This window comes from Sylvia atricapilla, chromosome 8 (genome assembly GCF_009819655.1).
Source record: "Sylvia atricapilla isolate bSylAtr1 chromosome 8, bSylAtr1.pri, whole genome shotgun sequence".
Lineage (NCBI taxonomy): Eukaryota > Metazoa > Chordata > Aves > Passeriformes > Sylviidae > Sylvia > Sylvia atricapilla.
In genome coordinates, this window is record NC_089147.1 from 19,461,728 (window position 1) to 19,475,812 (window position 14,085).

The window sequence follows — 14,085 nt, forward strand, 5'->3', positions numbered from 1 at the left end:
TCTGGGATGTACTAGGAAGTGTGGGTCTGCATTGGAGAGTGTTGAAAGGTTCTGCTCCACCCTGAAAGGCTTGAATTGGATGTATTGATTGCTTCAGGTCAGTGCTTTATGAGCTGAATAGTGGCCTGTAAGAGAACTGAGATATTCTCTCCGTTACTGGGACACACTGGGACACAGTAGGTATGCCTGCTGGATGCACAGGTCTAGCTGTTCTACTTTCTAAAGGCCTGATTGTCATGAAGGGATCATTTCTAATCTGGATTACTTGTCACTTTTGCTATTTTGGAAATTCATGAGCAATCTTGGACAGCCAAGTGGCCAGAGCATTCTGTCTGTTGATATTGGTCAGTACAAAAGGAAGGCACTAGATTTCATTAATCTGGGTAGTAGCTTGTATCACCAACCACTCATTCCAGTGGGGAACTGAATTTATTAGTGCAGCACTGAAGTGTTCCTAACCTGTGCTAAGAAGGTAGTTTTCCCACTAAGTGTTTAGGGTGGGCATGTAAGAGGCTAGTCTGCCTACGACAGAACATGTGCACTCCTGGTGAAAAAGTACTGAGAGGAAATGATCTAGTAAAATATGGATGGACTATGAAGTCACTAGAGAATATGCAGCACTTCACCTTGAAAGCCTGCTCTGAACTGGCATGTAACAACCTTTAGCTTCTTGATGGAATACACTTGCTATCAATAGCCCTGTACTGAAAGGCTGTGAAGTTACAGAATAGAAGTGGACAAGCAAAGCTGGGATGCATCTTTGCTGGGATACAGTAGAGTAAGTCCTTCAGCATGAGGGACTGGGAATCTCCTTAGTGCCCAGGCTTTCCTATTAGACTGGTGGCATGCGTAGCTGGGGATCCCTGAGTGCTGTGCTGCTCTCCTGATGGCCCTTTTTCCCTTTTCCTTTCGTCCAGTACCCAGCACAGCATCCCCTCCTGTCTCCAGTGCCTCCAATGATCCAGTGGGCTCTTACTCCATTAACGGGATCCTGGGGATTCCTCGGTCGAATGGCGAGAAGAGGAAACGTGATGAAGGTAGGGGGAGGGGAGAAGCTCATCCTCCCTTTTATATTCTTTGTCCCCATGTACAGGCTCCAATTTCAGGCCAAGGTTTGCAGCTGCTCCAGGGGCTAGATCAGTTTTAGCAACAGAGACCAGTTCCCCGCCACTGCCCTGCTGGCTTGGAATGCTCTTCTTCCGAGGCTCTTTCATGACAGGCTGTGTCTCCAGACATCTGCTCAGCAGGCAGAGAGCTGTCTCCATTGCTGGAGCTGATCCCGAGTTCATTCACTGCTGGAAACGGCTGGAACTGAACTCCCCAGGTGCCAGCAGGTGCCCGGACTTTGAACTGTGGGCAAACACGGTTTCCTTGACTCACTCGATTTCAAGCTAAATGCCATCTTGGAGAAGCAATGTGGGAGTTGTCTTTCATTCCCCTTGCAAACAAGTTCCTGCCCTGTGACGTGCCATGAGCTACATTAGCTGGTGATCACAAGGGCCCAGTTTTCAATGAGTAGCATCTACCACAGCAGAACGGTCATGCTTACAACAGCCTGAGAGCAGAACAGGAGGTCTTCTGAGTACTGTGATCCTAAGGTTGTTTCTAAGGCTTTTACTAAGGCTGTAAGGAAATAGGATTGAGCTATCTCCGTTTGCTTCCTACTTGCTGTGAAGTATTCAGGGCAAAGATCCTGAAATGAATCAAAAGCTGGAGTCTCAGGTCTAAATAGACTGAGTTAGGAGAGCTGGGTAAGGTCTTGGTGTTCTTACAGTGGCTTTCAAACACTTTTCCTTAAATCTCTCTCTTTTAATTTGATTTGTTCTAAAATGGGGGGCCAGGAGGTGAACTTTTTCAAGAATAGTGGCTGACCAGTTTGTTTGGTTCAGCTCTGACCTCAGTATGTTGTGTTGCTAGTTGGATGGAAAGACCTCTTAGGACAGGTGGCTCAGTGTGCTGTGTGTGCTGTAATTCCAAGGCTGTGTAGTGCCAGAGAACACGAGAGTTCTCTGTGATATGTGGTGAGAAGAGAAAGCTCACCTGAGATAGATGCTGCATTTTGAGGTTTTGCAAGTATTTTGTCAGCATTGGTTCTGGTGAAGTTCACATCTGTAAGTTTTTGATCCAAATAAGCACAGTAATCCTAAGAATAAAAGGCAGTCATCATGTTCCCTTTCTCCCTAATACAAAGTAAAACTAGATGCAAGGACCCAATCCAGCTTCGGTTAAAGCAAATGGGAAGATTTTTGCTGATGTCATTGGAAATTGGATCGGGCCCCAGAGGAAGATCCATTTCCCAGCTAGATGGCAGTAGGGCCCAGCTAAGAGAAAAGTGCAGCAATGGAAGGGCTGAGTCAATGCCTCAAAGTCAAAAAATATCAGGAATAAGAGACAAGTCTTGCAAATCTTTCCAGCATTTGCCATCATTACATATACAGGAAATAGTAACACTTCAATCTGAATGACACGTCTCTGTAATGGTTGTGCAGATCTCCTGGCAGTTATTTGGGGATTTTGTGAATCCCTGTTCTCATACAGTCCTACGTGGTGATCACCAGCTTCCACCATGGTGCCTCCACATCTCATTAGATGAAGCTCTTCAGTCTGGCTTTAGCTACTGCTCAGGCTATACCTGGAAAGATCATCCCACTTTAGATGCAGCCACATAGTCACTTCCAGCCTCAGAACTTAAGCTTTCTTTGGAACAGTGGAATTAAACATAGAAACAACAGAGCAGCCATCTAAGAGCATGACACTCCATAATGATATATTGACGGTAAGAACTATTTTCTGTGTCTGTCCTTAATTCATTGCAGATTTGATTTAGGCAAGTGACACTATGCATCTAATTGCTTTTGGCCAAGTGCCCACATATTCCACTAGGAATCAAAAAGGTACCAACCAGACAATCCTGCAGATGTTGCTTATCTTTAGGTCTCAGAGTTTTAGGTGGCAGTTACATGACATAGTTGCAACTGCCTTAGGTGCCTTACTCTTGCCATCCCAGATATCTGCTGCAGTGACACATGGTGCTCCTCACCCAGAGAAAGCTCATATGGGACCCCCAGCTAGCTGCTGAACATCTCTAACCATAAGCTGAGTTATCTGGGCTCACATTGGCCTTCAGAAATGCTGAAAAATATTGTCCCTTTGCAGGGCTGGGTCTTAAGGTAGAAGGGTCCAAGGTGAGGTTTTGCAAAGCCAGTGACCTGCACTCATTCCTGGGCAGTATCCTCTTAGCTCTGAACCCTCTGATTGTTTCTAGTTGAGATAGGAAGTAGGAAAAGTTTGTCAAGAGATACCATGTGAGTATTTATTTCATGTTCATGCTGAATGCATACACCTTCTCAGTATTTCCCAGAGCTTCTGAACACTTTGTTGCAGTTTTTTTCTTAACTTCAGGTTTTATTCTCACATTGAAAAGCCCTTGCGAGCTTTGCACATCTACTTTCCAAGCATTTAGGGAGTGGTTCTTCCCTAAAGGAGGCAGAAGAAGCAGCACTGCTCTCTTTCTTTCCGCTCTGTTGGACCAGCTCTGCTGCAAGGATTCCTCTGTGAGGAATGCAGTTCAACAGAAAGGGGAAATACCAAGCTATTCCTGAATCACTAGTTCTGAAAACCTTGTTAGCAAACTCTGTGATGGCAGGGGGGAACAGGGTGGGAGAAAGACAGAGAAGCTTCTATGTGAGCACACCCCCTCCCCCAGGTCCTCCTTGCTGCAGCTGGTGCCTACATTAGACAGTAGCACAGATGATTAAGAAGAGGAGAGATAATTATGTGTCAAGATGATGTAGCAGAACTCCGGAGTTGGACAGAAGGAGCCAGACGGATGCATGAGGTGGGCTCAGAGATGGACGCTGACAGCCAGGTGTGTCCCTCACAGAGAGTTAGAGGGAAGAGTGGGAATCCCAACTTACCAAATACACTGGTTGCAAGTGCAAGGGTGGCCTGGGAAATGTATGACATTGAGAGAGAGCTAGCAGGGAAGCAGGTCTGAGTGTCTACTAGTCACAACAAGGAACTGTCTGGCCATGAGTCTTTCCTCAAAACACAGCATGTCTTCCTCAGATGAATGCCAAGAATGGATGGTCAGGATCTGCGTTATTAAGACCACATTACCCTTTTGTTTCAGTTTATAACCAGTGATTGCAAAACTTCTGACTTCTGTGATAGATAGAGTTAGTCTCCTCCAATTTTGAAAATACTTTGACTAAAAAAGTTCACCATCATTTGTGTAGCACAGTGTGTGCCATTTCTTGTAGTTTGTGGGCATTGCCAGTGGAGTTGTAACTTCCCTCTGACCTTACACCCACCATCTTCCAAAGGCAGAGGTGACCCTGCAGCATGTAATGACTCTCTCAAAACCAGTGAGGGTCTTACACTATCAAGTTACATCAGAAAACATGAATTCCTGGATCTTTATGGTTTAAGTGTTGTAGTACGCAGTACCCTGCTCAGCAGGGTCATTGCCACACTAAGAAGCAGCAATATAATGTCTAGAAGCACAAAGGGGGAAAATATGCAACTACTTCTGCTGTTTCATAACCCCTTAATTGACAGCGAAAAGAATGAGAACTGGGGTGACCCAGAGGCACTAACAAAAACTTAGTATCACTCTCATTGTAGTCTTGAGCACTGTACAAGGAGAAAAAAGGAGAAATGCAGAGAAAGCGAAAGATAGATGGATAGATAGATAGATAGATAGATAGATAGATAGATAGATAGATAGACAGATATAGATAATTAGATAACAGGAAAAGAGTATATCAAGCTGCTGCTAGCATACCACAGCATCTTCAGCTGAGTGAAACTTGGGCAATTTTTACAAAACCATTCTTATGAGACATGACCCTTTCTTTGCATAATAGGCTGCAAACAGACTTCCTGTCTAAACCCAAATTCTCATTTGGGATTCATCTTCTAGTGAGGTTGGAGCTGTAACATTCTCAGCATTATTAATCTTGGTCCTTGACAGTATCTGTAGTATTTGACAGCATTACTGGCAATAACATCTACAGTGCTGACAATGGCAGAGATAATATCCCCCAGTATTATTGGCATTAGCGGGGATCATATCTGCAGCCTGTTATTGGTGGGAGCAGATGTAATGTGTCCACTATTATTAGTATCAGTAGTAATAAAACCCAAAGACTTGTTAGGGTAATCAGTGCGAATATCAGCACTGGGTTTGTGGGAGAGGAGGGGATGGAGTGATTGCTACCGTAAATGGCAATAATACTCAGGCTGTTTGCAGTAAAGGAATCCCCAGCAGAGATGAGGGAGCAAACCCGAGAAGGCACAAGTCTCTCCTTCTCTTTCTTCACTTGTCATTTTGATGATTGGAGTGTGTTACATTGATGCCTAAGTAATGCAGGGCTGTGTCAGTGCAGAGGAACAGTGAGGAGTCACCAAGATTTCTACAGATCTGGTGGTGTTTTCCAAGAAGTGTTAGCTGTATCAGTGCAGATGGTTCACCATACTCTTCAAATGAGATTGAGCTATGCCAAACAGGGTCCTGCCCATTATCTGTAGGAGCATCTGCACTGTTAATCCTGTAGCTATAGGATAGGTAGCATCACTGCCCTTCTCTTTGGTGCTGCTTATATAATTTTCTGACTGTTATTGCCAAAACACCCTCTACTGAAAATCATTGCTTTTGTTACAAGTGGTTTTCTGTTTCCTCACTCCAAATGAGAGGACTTCATGTGCAGAGCAGGGTCTTGACAGTCTTGACAGCCTGGGACTTTTCCTACCTTGCCATGATCTCATTTTTGTATTGGGAAATTACAAATGCCTCCTTCCGGTGGAGTGTGAGGCAGGGATATCTGTTACAGTCCCAGTACTGAAAGTTGTTTTTTAAAATATTGCCCCAGGACATAAACTGTCTTAAAGACTTGAATTAAATTTTTCTTCAAGTGGAACGTAGCACAGAGTGGAGACATGTGTAATGTGTCTAAGTCTTTGAGCAGATATACAGCAGCTGAGTATGCCACTGCAAGTATGATCCCATTTGTGTTGTTCAGAGTGGCAGGGATAATATAATTTGAGAGATGTAGCTCTCAAAATGTCTCAATGACATTTCAGATGACTGTCATTGTCACTGGCACACAGTATGTGTTTGCAGGCAGTTTGGTTGTGGTTATCCTGTTGTTGTAACTACCATTATAGGTTGTGGGTTTGTGACAGTAATGATGAGATTAACTGTATCACTACTTCTCTGCTGCCCCATTACACTCAAGGCCATTACACTCTTCACAGAAGCAGCTGTGAATTGTTTCTTGTGGTACATTTGCATTATGGCATGCAGTAAGGTTGTTTGAACATGGTAATTGTGGGTTCACTGGTGCAGTTTCTACTGTGCTGTCACTGCAATTCATAGAGTTGTTACTGCAGCTGATGTAACATGTTGGTTGAAAACAGACTGTTGCCTGGCCATGACAGTGAAGTCAATACAGCTATGTCACTGCAGCACCATGTTCAGAATGGTGTGTTTTCATGAAGTATGATATTGGTGTTCCACAGCATACTGGGGTCATTTCAGAACATACAGTGTTTATGCTGTCATTTGCAGTGTGGTGATGCTTTGCTTGTTCTGGAGTTGTACCACAGCAGAGGTCTAGCCCGGAACTGTCCTGTGGGGAAATGCATTCATTCATTTTTCTATTATGCTGCCTGCATATGTTTACAAAGAATATGAGTGAGTCATTCCACTTGACTGTGTCACGGCCTGATGTCTGCTAATCTCTGAGCATATTAGGTATATTTCTGTTCTCCTCAAACCCTAATAATTGTTGAGAACAACAGGGTGTGTTTGGACCCCTGCAGGTGATGGAACAGCACTACTGTCTGTGGCAAGCCTGCATTGTTTCATAGTGTGATTTTTTGTCACCACAGCTGACTTGTTTGTGTTATTCTATATGACTGCTTTATTGCGGGTCAGCAATAGTCTTAATGACACTGGAGACACATGCAGTTATATTGCCTCAGGTGCTAACCCCATGTTCCAACCATCACACAGAGTTGTGGGGCATACACACAGCAGTTTATGGCTGTGCAGATGGGCTGAGCAGATTCTGGAGTTTTTCACACTCTCACAATGTCTTTCTCCTACTTTCCCTGGGACTGTGTTGTTTTATGCAGCACAGCTGAGTTTCTAGTGCCTGACAGCTTGCAGCAATGGTGTATCTCTGCAAACAGGAGCGGTCACAGGGGACCAGGCTCACTGGGTTTATACACACAAGTCTAGGTAACACTCCCTGCCATTCTAGATGAAAATATAAATTGAAGAGGGTGTTTATTCTAGGTAATCACCCACTTCTCCCTCCTGAAGGTCTTTGGCTAGTGAGATCCCTGGAAGGACATAAGAAAAGCACCTGCTACTCATCCTGCACCTCTCTAAATAAACTGCAGGAGGATGTCAGAAAAGGGAGAGTATCTATGGGAAAAGAGAGGAGGGGGAAACTGGATGAAGCAGAAGACAATGAATAAGCAGCACAGCACTAGCAGAAATGTGGGCTGCTGCACCAGGAATCTGGAGGTCAGTCTGTAAGCAGAAGAAAGAGGAAACGTGTGTTTGTGTGAGTGTGTCTGCACACACGCTGGGAGTTTGGGGAGTACGCATTGCTCAGGAGGAAGTCAGGTAAGGCAGAGTTAACAGCTTACATCACAGAAAGCAGTTTGGACAGAATGCCCTGCTTCTAAGCTTGTAGTGCTGCTTAGTTTGGCAGGGGTTGGTATTCTCTGAAGACAAGCTGGTCTGGCTTCAGTTGTATTTGTGTGCATCTCTGATTGTGTATTTGTGTCTCTAGGAATGCACGCCTGTTTGTGTTTTGTATTTCTGTGTTAGGATTGCTGCTTTCTACTTATCAGTGCTTATGTACTGGGGTGAGTGGCAGGTTGGACCCGTATTTTTGTGCATGCCTATGGAGACCTGGAAAATGTGTATGTTAAGCTGTGTATAATATTACCTAGTAGGAGGATGCATACTGTGGATCATATGGATGTCTGGGCATGTATGGCTTAGTTTTAGTGCTATGTATTTCTATGAATGTGAGGTATTTGTATTCACATTTTGAGCATATATATGAATGTTGTATATTTGTATGTATATTCTGAGTGTATGTGTTGTTACATATTTGGATACATCACTGTATCTTTGTGGTTGCTGGATATGAATATGTAGCCTGCTAGTGCAGTGCACTTCTGTATATAGTTTGTACAGATGTGTATTTGCATTGAGGTTATGTATTTGTGTGTATGTTATAAAGATATTTATATATACACGTATTGGTTGTTCTTGCCTATATAAAGGCTGTTTAAGTAAATATTTTGTATTTGTTTACATTATTTGATTCTGTACATGTTAATTTAAAGAAAATACTGTGAGTTACAGGTTTTCACTTAGTTAGTGTACACATACTTTTGTAACTTGTTTATTCAGAGATTACATTTAACTGACATGCACCTGTATTAGTACCTCTGTGTGTCCCAGTTTGCATTCTTGTGTCTTTAATATTCATTTGCTATGCTTTGTGGGTGCTACTTATGAGCTTTTCTTTACATTTATTTGTGTGAGTATCATGAGTGTGTGCTTTTCTCACTGTTTATTATGGGTATTTATTTTGTGGTTAGATATTTTTCCACTTTTTGACTCATTCTTGGGAGGGGTTTTAGCAGCTAATGTGTCAACAGGAGTCAGGTAGCTACAACTCCTCCCAGCATCTCTGTCTCCTACATCATTCTACCTGTGCAAAGGCTGCTCCCTAGTTTTGCTAGATGCCTGCTTCCCTGGATCTTCTTGTTCACTTTAGATGAGTTTTACATTAGGTCTGCCTGCAGTTATGGAGGTGACTGTTCTATGTTTTCATGGCTGTAAAGAGTATGGGAGTCAGAGGGAGCATAGTGTCTGAATCCATGAGGATCCCGGGTTAATGCACAGTGAATGACAGAATCAATGGCAAAAGCAATCAGAAATAGCTGGCAATGTGCAGGCAAATGGTATTTTAGAGGGCTGTTGGTATAACAGTGAATGAGGATGCCATGACAGTGAGAGATGACACTGGTTTGGGGTCAAGTGACATGGCAATGAGTCATAAGGGCAATACAACTGTGGAATCAAGGTGACATGGCACTGAGACAAAACATGGGTCACAGTGACATGCCAATCACCCAGGTTGATCTGTGATCAGAACAGGGAGAGCTGGAATTTGTTCATCAGCTGAATAAGGCAAGGGAAAACAAGAGGAGGAGGGTGAAGAAGATCAGAGGCAAATCAACAGAGCAGCACCTGGGCTGTAGGGCCCAGGTCACCAGCCATGTGGGACATGCAGTGTCTCTACGGGATCAGTTGTTCCTGATGTGAAGGGCTAGGGCAGTCTGTTAGCAGTGGCTGTTCGCTCACAGTGATGGAGAGCAGGGATAACAGTGATGACATCAGGTGGTGGCCATATCCTGTGAAGGTAGCTATGGACCATGGGGACTGTGGGCAGGGGCATTATTCCCAGTTGCTGGAAAAACAAAGAACCTAACAGGCAGTAAAACAAAAACAAAGGAGACTTGGAAGTACCTGACAGCCCTAATTCATCACAGCCCAAGATTTTTTTCCCCCCTCATGTTCCCATTATATTTGTTTGTAAAAGTGGAAATCAATTTTGAAGGTAATTTTCTGGAAAGAATGGAAGGGAGGTGGGAGGGCTGGATAAGGCAGAGATGGCAAGAGAAAAAAAAAATTTAGGCCAGGCACAGCCCAGGGGCAGCTCTTGGCAAGGTGAAAGAAAATTGCATATTCAATCTCCATCCATGAATCTCCCTTGCTGCTGCCCGCCTCCTGCTCGAAAACAATGAAGGCTTTCTCCCCTACGCTGCACAACGCCTGAGTATCAGCGCTCACTTTAACTTCAGGGTCATTAATTCACCTGATTATTGCAGGAGAGGAGAGGGTTGCAGAGGCATCCATTCTAAAGAGCCCTCCCTTAGCTCATCCTTTGATTAGTTCAGGGTGGGGGGAGTTGAGATAATGTGTTGTCTTGGACACAGTTTAAAATGGGAGGGGTTTGAAGAGGGGGTGGAAGGAGGTAGAGGTAGAAAGGGAAAGATGTGGCCCGGCTTGTTGTGGAAGGGAGGGTTGGAAAGCAGTCATTCTTGCATCTCTCTGCTGTGGTGTTACTGCAAATTAAAAGTAGCATGTTCCACTTCGTAGCTATCTTTCAGGGAGGGGAGGGGCATGGGTATATGTCGGCATGGGGATGGGGGGGATCTTATCATTGCTTCCTCAGCAGCCCAGCATAGTGTCACCCTGTGAGGTGACATTTGAATTTACAATTCCGCAGAGAAAAGCCATTAATTCACAAATTAACATTTCTCCCTCTCTCTCTCTCTCTCTCTAGCTCTTTCTCTCTTCCTCTCTCTCTCTCTCTCTATCTCACATGGATGTGCAAGCAATTGAAAAGACAAAGGAAATAGCCTTAAGGAAGAGACTTTACTGCTACTCTGTCTGTGCAGAGATTGCTACTACTGCTTCTAGATAGATAAACCAATTACCTGAGCTGCTCTGTTCATGGCAGCCTGCTATTACTTCCTTTTGTAGAGCTGATCCCATTGCTGGATTACACTGTGTGTATCTCATTAATGTAAACCAGCATGATACTGGGCACTCTTTCTGACCCTTCTTGCCATAGCCCCTTGCTCTGCAGTGGAAGAGGAAACTGGGAGAGGAGTTGGAGAGAGGTGACAGTAGGCACAATGTACTTCCTGGTGCAAGCTACATACAGAGCTTGTTAGAGTAACTGTGCTATGCTTAGGGGAGATGGGGGCTTCTCTTCTATGGAGCAGATTGCAGGACATTAACCCTGATCCCTTCCATGTCTTGGTGAGGACTGAGGGTGCTGTGCAAGAGGCCTTGTGTATGGGCACCAGGTATGGGCAGTCCCTTGCATTCTCAGCCCTACAGAGAGTTTTCAACAGGTGTGGAAATGTGTGTGGCAAGCAGAGGTGTGAGTACAAACACTGTATCCATAGCTATAGCACAGGAGTGACTGCACCAGGAGCTGACTGACTCACAGGGGTACACCACAGAGCTCAGAGTAAGGAGCAAGAGTAAGCACTTCAGCTTACAAATTGAGAGGGCCAGACTTCTTTATAGTGCAACTCCATTAAAGGCAAGTAAAAGATGCCTGTGCAGATGTTCTTGTCTAAGACAAACACTAGACACTACTTCCAGAGAGCCCTGTTGTCTTCTAAATCTCTCTTGTTGCTCTTTCCTGCCACAGTCTTTCTCACATATTTACTCCTGCTATCAATGCTACTGTGGCTGCTTTGACAGCACATGTACAATATAGACACACACACACACACGTAGGCACCCGGGCACACATCTGTGCCTGGCTATGCAAACTCATACCTCTGCAGATACAGCTCCTCCCGACCTCCTCTGGTGAGGTCTCTTCAGCGGCTCCAAGCCCACCTGCTGCAGGGCACAGTGGCAGTCAGCTTTCTGAGCACCTTCTGGTGCTCTCTGCAGACAGCCTTGTAGGAACGTGCTGGCTACCCTGCCTTTTAGCCTGGTCACACAGCTAAGTGTGTTTGGGGAGAAAGTGTCCAAGCAGTGTTGTTTACATAAAGACCTGCACATACTAATGTGCAGTTATCCAGGTAAAAGAAAAATGGATCAGAACAGCTATTTCTAGAAACCTGGTCTCCACATGCTCAGTGGTTGGAGCATGTGCCTTTCTTCAGCAGTGTCTTGGGTCCTTAAATCTTCCTAAAAACTTATCCTTTTTAACAAGAGCATCTGCCTCTCTGACATTCCCTGTGCCCCACACGGTGCACAGCACATGGCTGGGGAGCATCATCCTGCAGCTGGTGCTGGAAGACAGATCATGATCAGCGGAGGAATCGGCAGGCAGTGCCAGTAATTCAAACCATCCTGACCGTTCAGTGAACCTGAACCTGCTGACCTTGACAGCACTAGACAGCAGCGGCCTCAGGAATCCCAACCTTTAGAGAGGCGTTGGCTGGAGGATGACTCCTGCTCTCTCCCTTTCTTTCTCTCTTTCTCTTTGTGATCACATCCAGCAGCCAAAGGGGCCCAACAGTCAATCCCCAGTGCACCAATTAGCTCCTAATTTGGCTATCTCTGCACTCCCAAGTCTACATCAATGTAATGTTAAGCATTGCTTGCTGTTCATAGATGTAAATTATTCCTATAGAGAAGTGTCTTCTTGTGCCAAAGAAAAACACTAAGCACCTTGTTCTCAGTCAGGGCCACAGAAACTCCTCCTCCCAAAATGGGAGCTGCTGCTGCTGTTTGGAAGGAAAGCAGAAGCTCTTTACTTCCCTAAGTGATAGTATCAGATTCTCTATCCTTGTTCCACTATCCTGGGGGAACAACAAGATCTCACCAAGTGATTAACCCGTGAGAATCTTGGCTGGACAAATGAGAGCCAAGGAGGCAATTTCATTGGAGGGGAGAAAGAAAGAAAAACCAGTGGGTTTAATTTTGTCACCAGACCTTGCATTAAAAAAAAACAGTTTGTGAACATTTTATGATGACTTCAGGACTTTCAGGACTCCAGCAATCTCTGTAGCTATCAAGCAAGACCTGAAAAAGCAGCATTTTGTGTTGACCTGAAGAGGCTATGCTAAACTCCAGGATATTGCATATGAAGGACAAGTCTCATAGTAGTAGATGGCTAGAAAGAAGCTGTTACAGATACATGTTTGTATCTATCTGTTGACACACCAGACATGTTCTGTCTTCTGTCTGTCACCATCCATAGCTCCTTTAAGGTGATTTTTGCAAGCACCAAACAGATAAAATAAAGGATGCTTTAAACAGGTGTCAAATGCAATTCATGCCCGTCTTAAGGCCCTTTAAAATGTCAGAGTTTTGTTAAGGGGCCTAAAAATAATGCCTAGATCCACATTTCCCTTTCACTTTCCCTTCAGTCATCCAAGCATCCTACTGCTTACATCCCAAAAGGTTCTAGTTACAAAGGCCTCTTCCTACAGAAGTCAAGAGCTACAGGAAAACACACAGGAGTACAGTGCCAGAACAGGAGCGAGGTCATGGGTATCTCGGTTTCCATTTGGATGTACATCAGGTTAGGATTTCTTTCTGTCATTGGCCTTGCCTTTTTTTGGTCAGAGGAGCTATGTTGTTTTTGAGCCAGGGGATCTGCATTGGAACAGATTTCTAGACATCTGATTAAACCTTAATGGGGTGGTTATTGTGTATGAAATGTCCATCAAACCTTGAGTGCCTTCTACTCCTCTCTTAAATGCTCTGGAAAAGGCTGCTACAAAGGACAGGTATACTTCCATGCTGTTCTTTTGGTTTGGCTTTTAGTATCTAGTCTGAGAAGAGGTAGGCCTTGAACAGAAGGGTTGACTTTCCAAGAAGATCAGAACTGTTCTAGAGTTTGGACAACTTTATTAAATCCCAGCAAATGAAAAGCAATACTCCACTAGCTAATCCTCAAAGATAGGGCTCTTCTCTGCAGAGACTTCTATTGTTTGTGAAACTGATTGCTGCCCATGGCTGGGCCCTCTCTTATTTGGAGACTACTTCTTACAATTTGGAGCACATCTGCAATGTACATTTTATAGAGGTCACATCAGTATAGGTTTCTTCATGAACCTATAATGGCCTTCATGTGACCTCATGCAGAAAGATGACAAATTATTCTACTAATGGTTTACCATTGTTATAGGAATAAGGATTAAAAAAACTATTTTGCGTGGTGACATTTCAAGCAGATTTCTGCCTATTGCAAGCCTGTAGCTCTTTTATTACATGGCATTTCACAATTATCTATCCTGTATCATATGTTGTTTATTAACCTTCCCATTCTTAAGATCTCATTTTCTACTGAAATGTGGCTGACTCTCAGGTGGACCATGGCAGATGTTGAACAATACAGAGCATCAACTGTGAAATTTTGCTGTGCCATGTCCAAATGAAACCACAGGAGAATTAAGATATGCTGTGGGTAATCATTCAGGCTGGATTTTGTTCAGGACAGCCAGGTTAATGTCTGCACTCTTGCAAAAAATGCCATGGGAATTTTAATGACTCTGAGTGATTGG

The 14,085-nt window shown here is 44.1% G+C and overlaps 1 protein-coding gene across 9 annotated transcripts in view; it reads left to right on the forward strand.

Annotated features, from left to right (window-relative positions):
• The window catches only part of PAX2 (paired box 2), a 99,183-nt gene that overhangs the window by 47,955 nt on the left and 37,143 nt on the right, over positions 1-14,085 (forward strand). For all 9 annotated transcript variants that reach the window (XM_066323945.1, XM_066323946.1, XM_066323944.1 and 6 more), the window contains one exon: positions 918-1,037. In XM_066323945.1, coding sequence (XP_066180042.1) covers positions 918-1,037 — 120 coding nt within the window. The remainder of the gene's footprint in view (positions 1-917; positions 1,038-14,085) is intronic.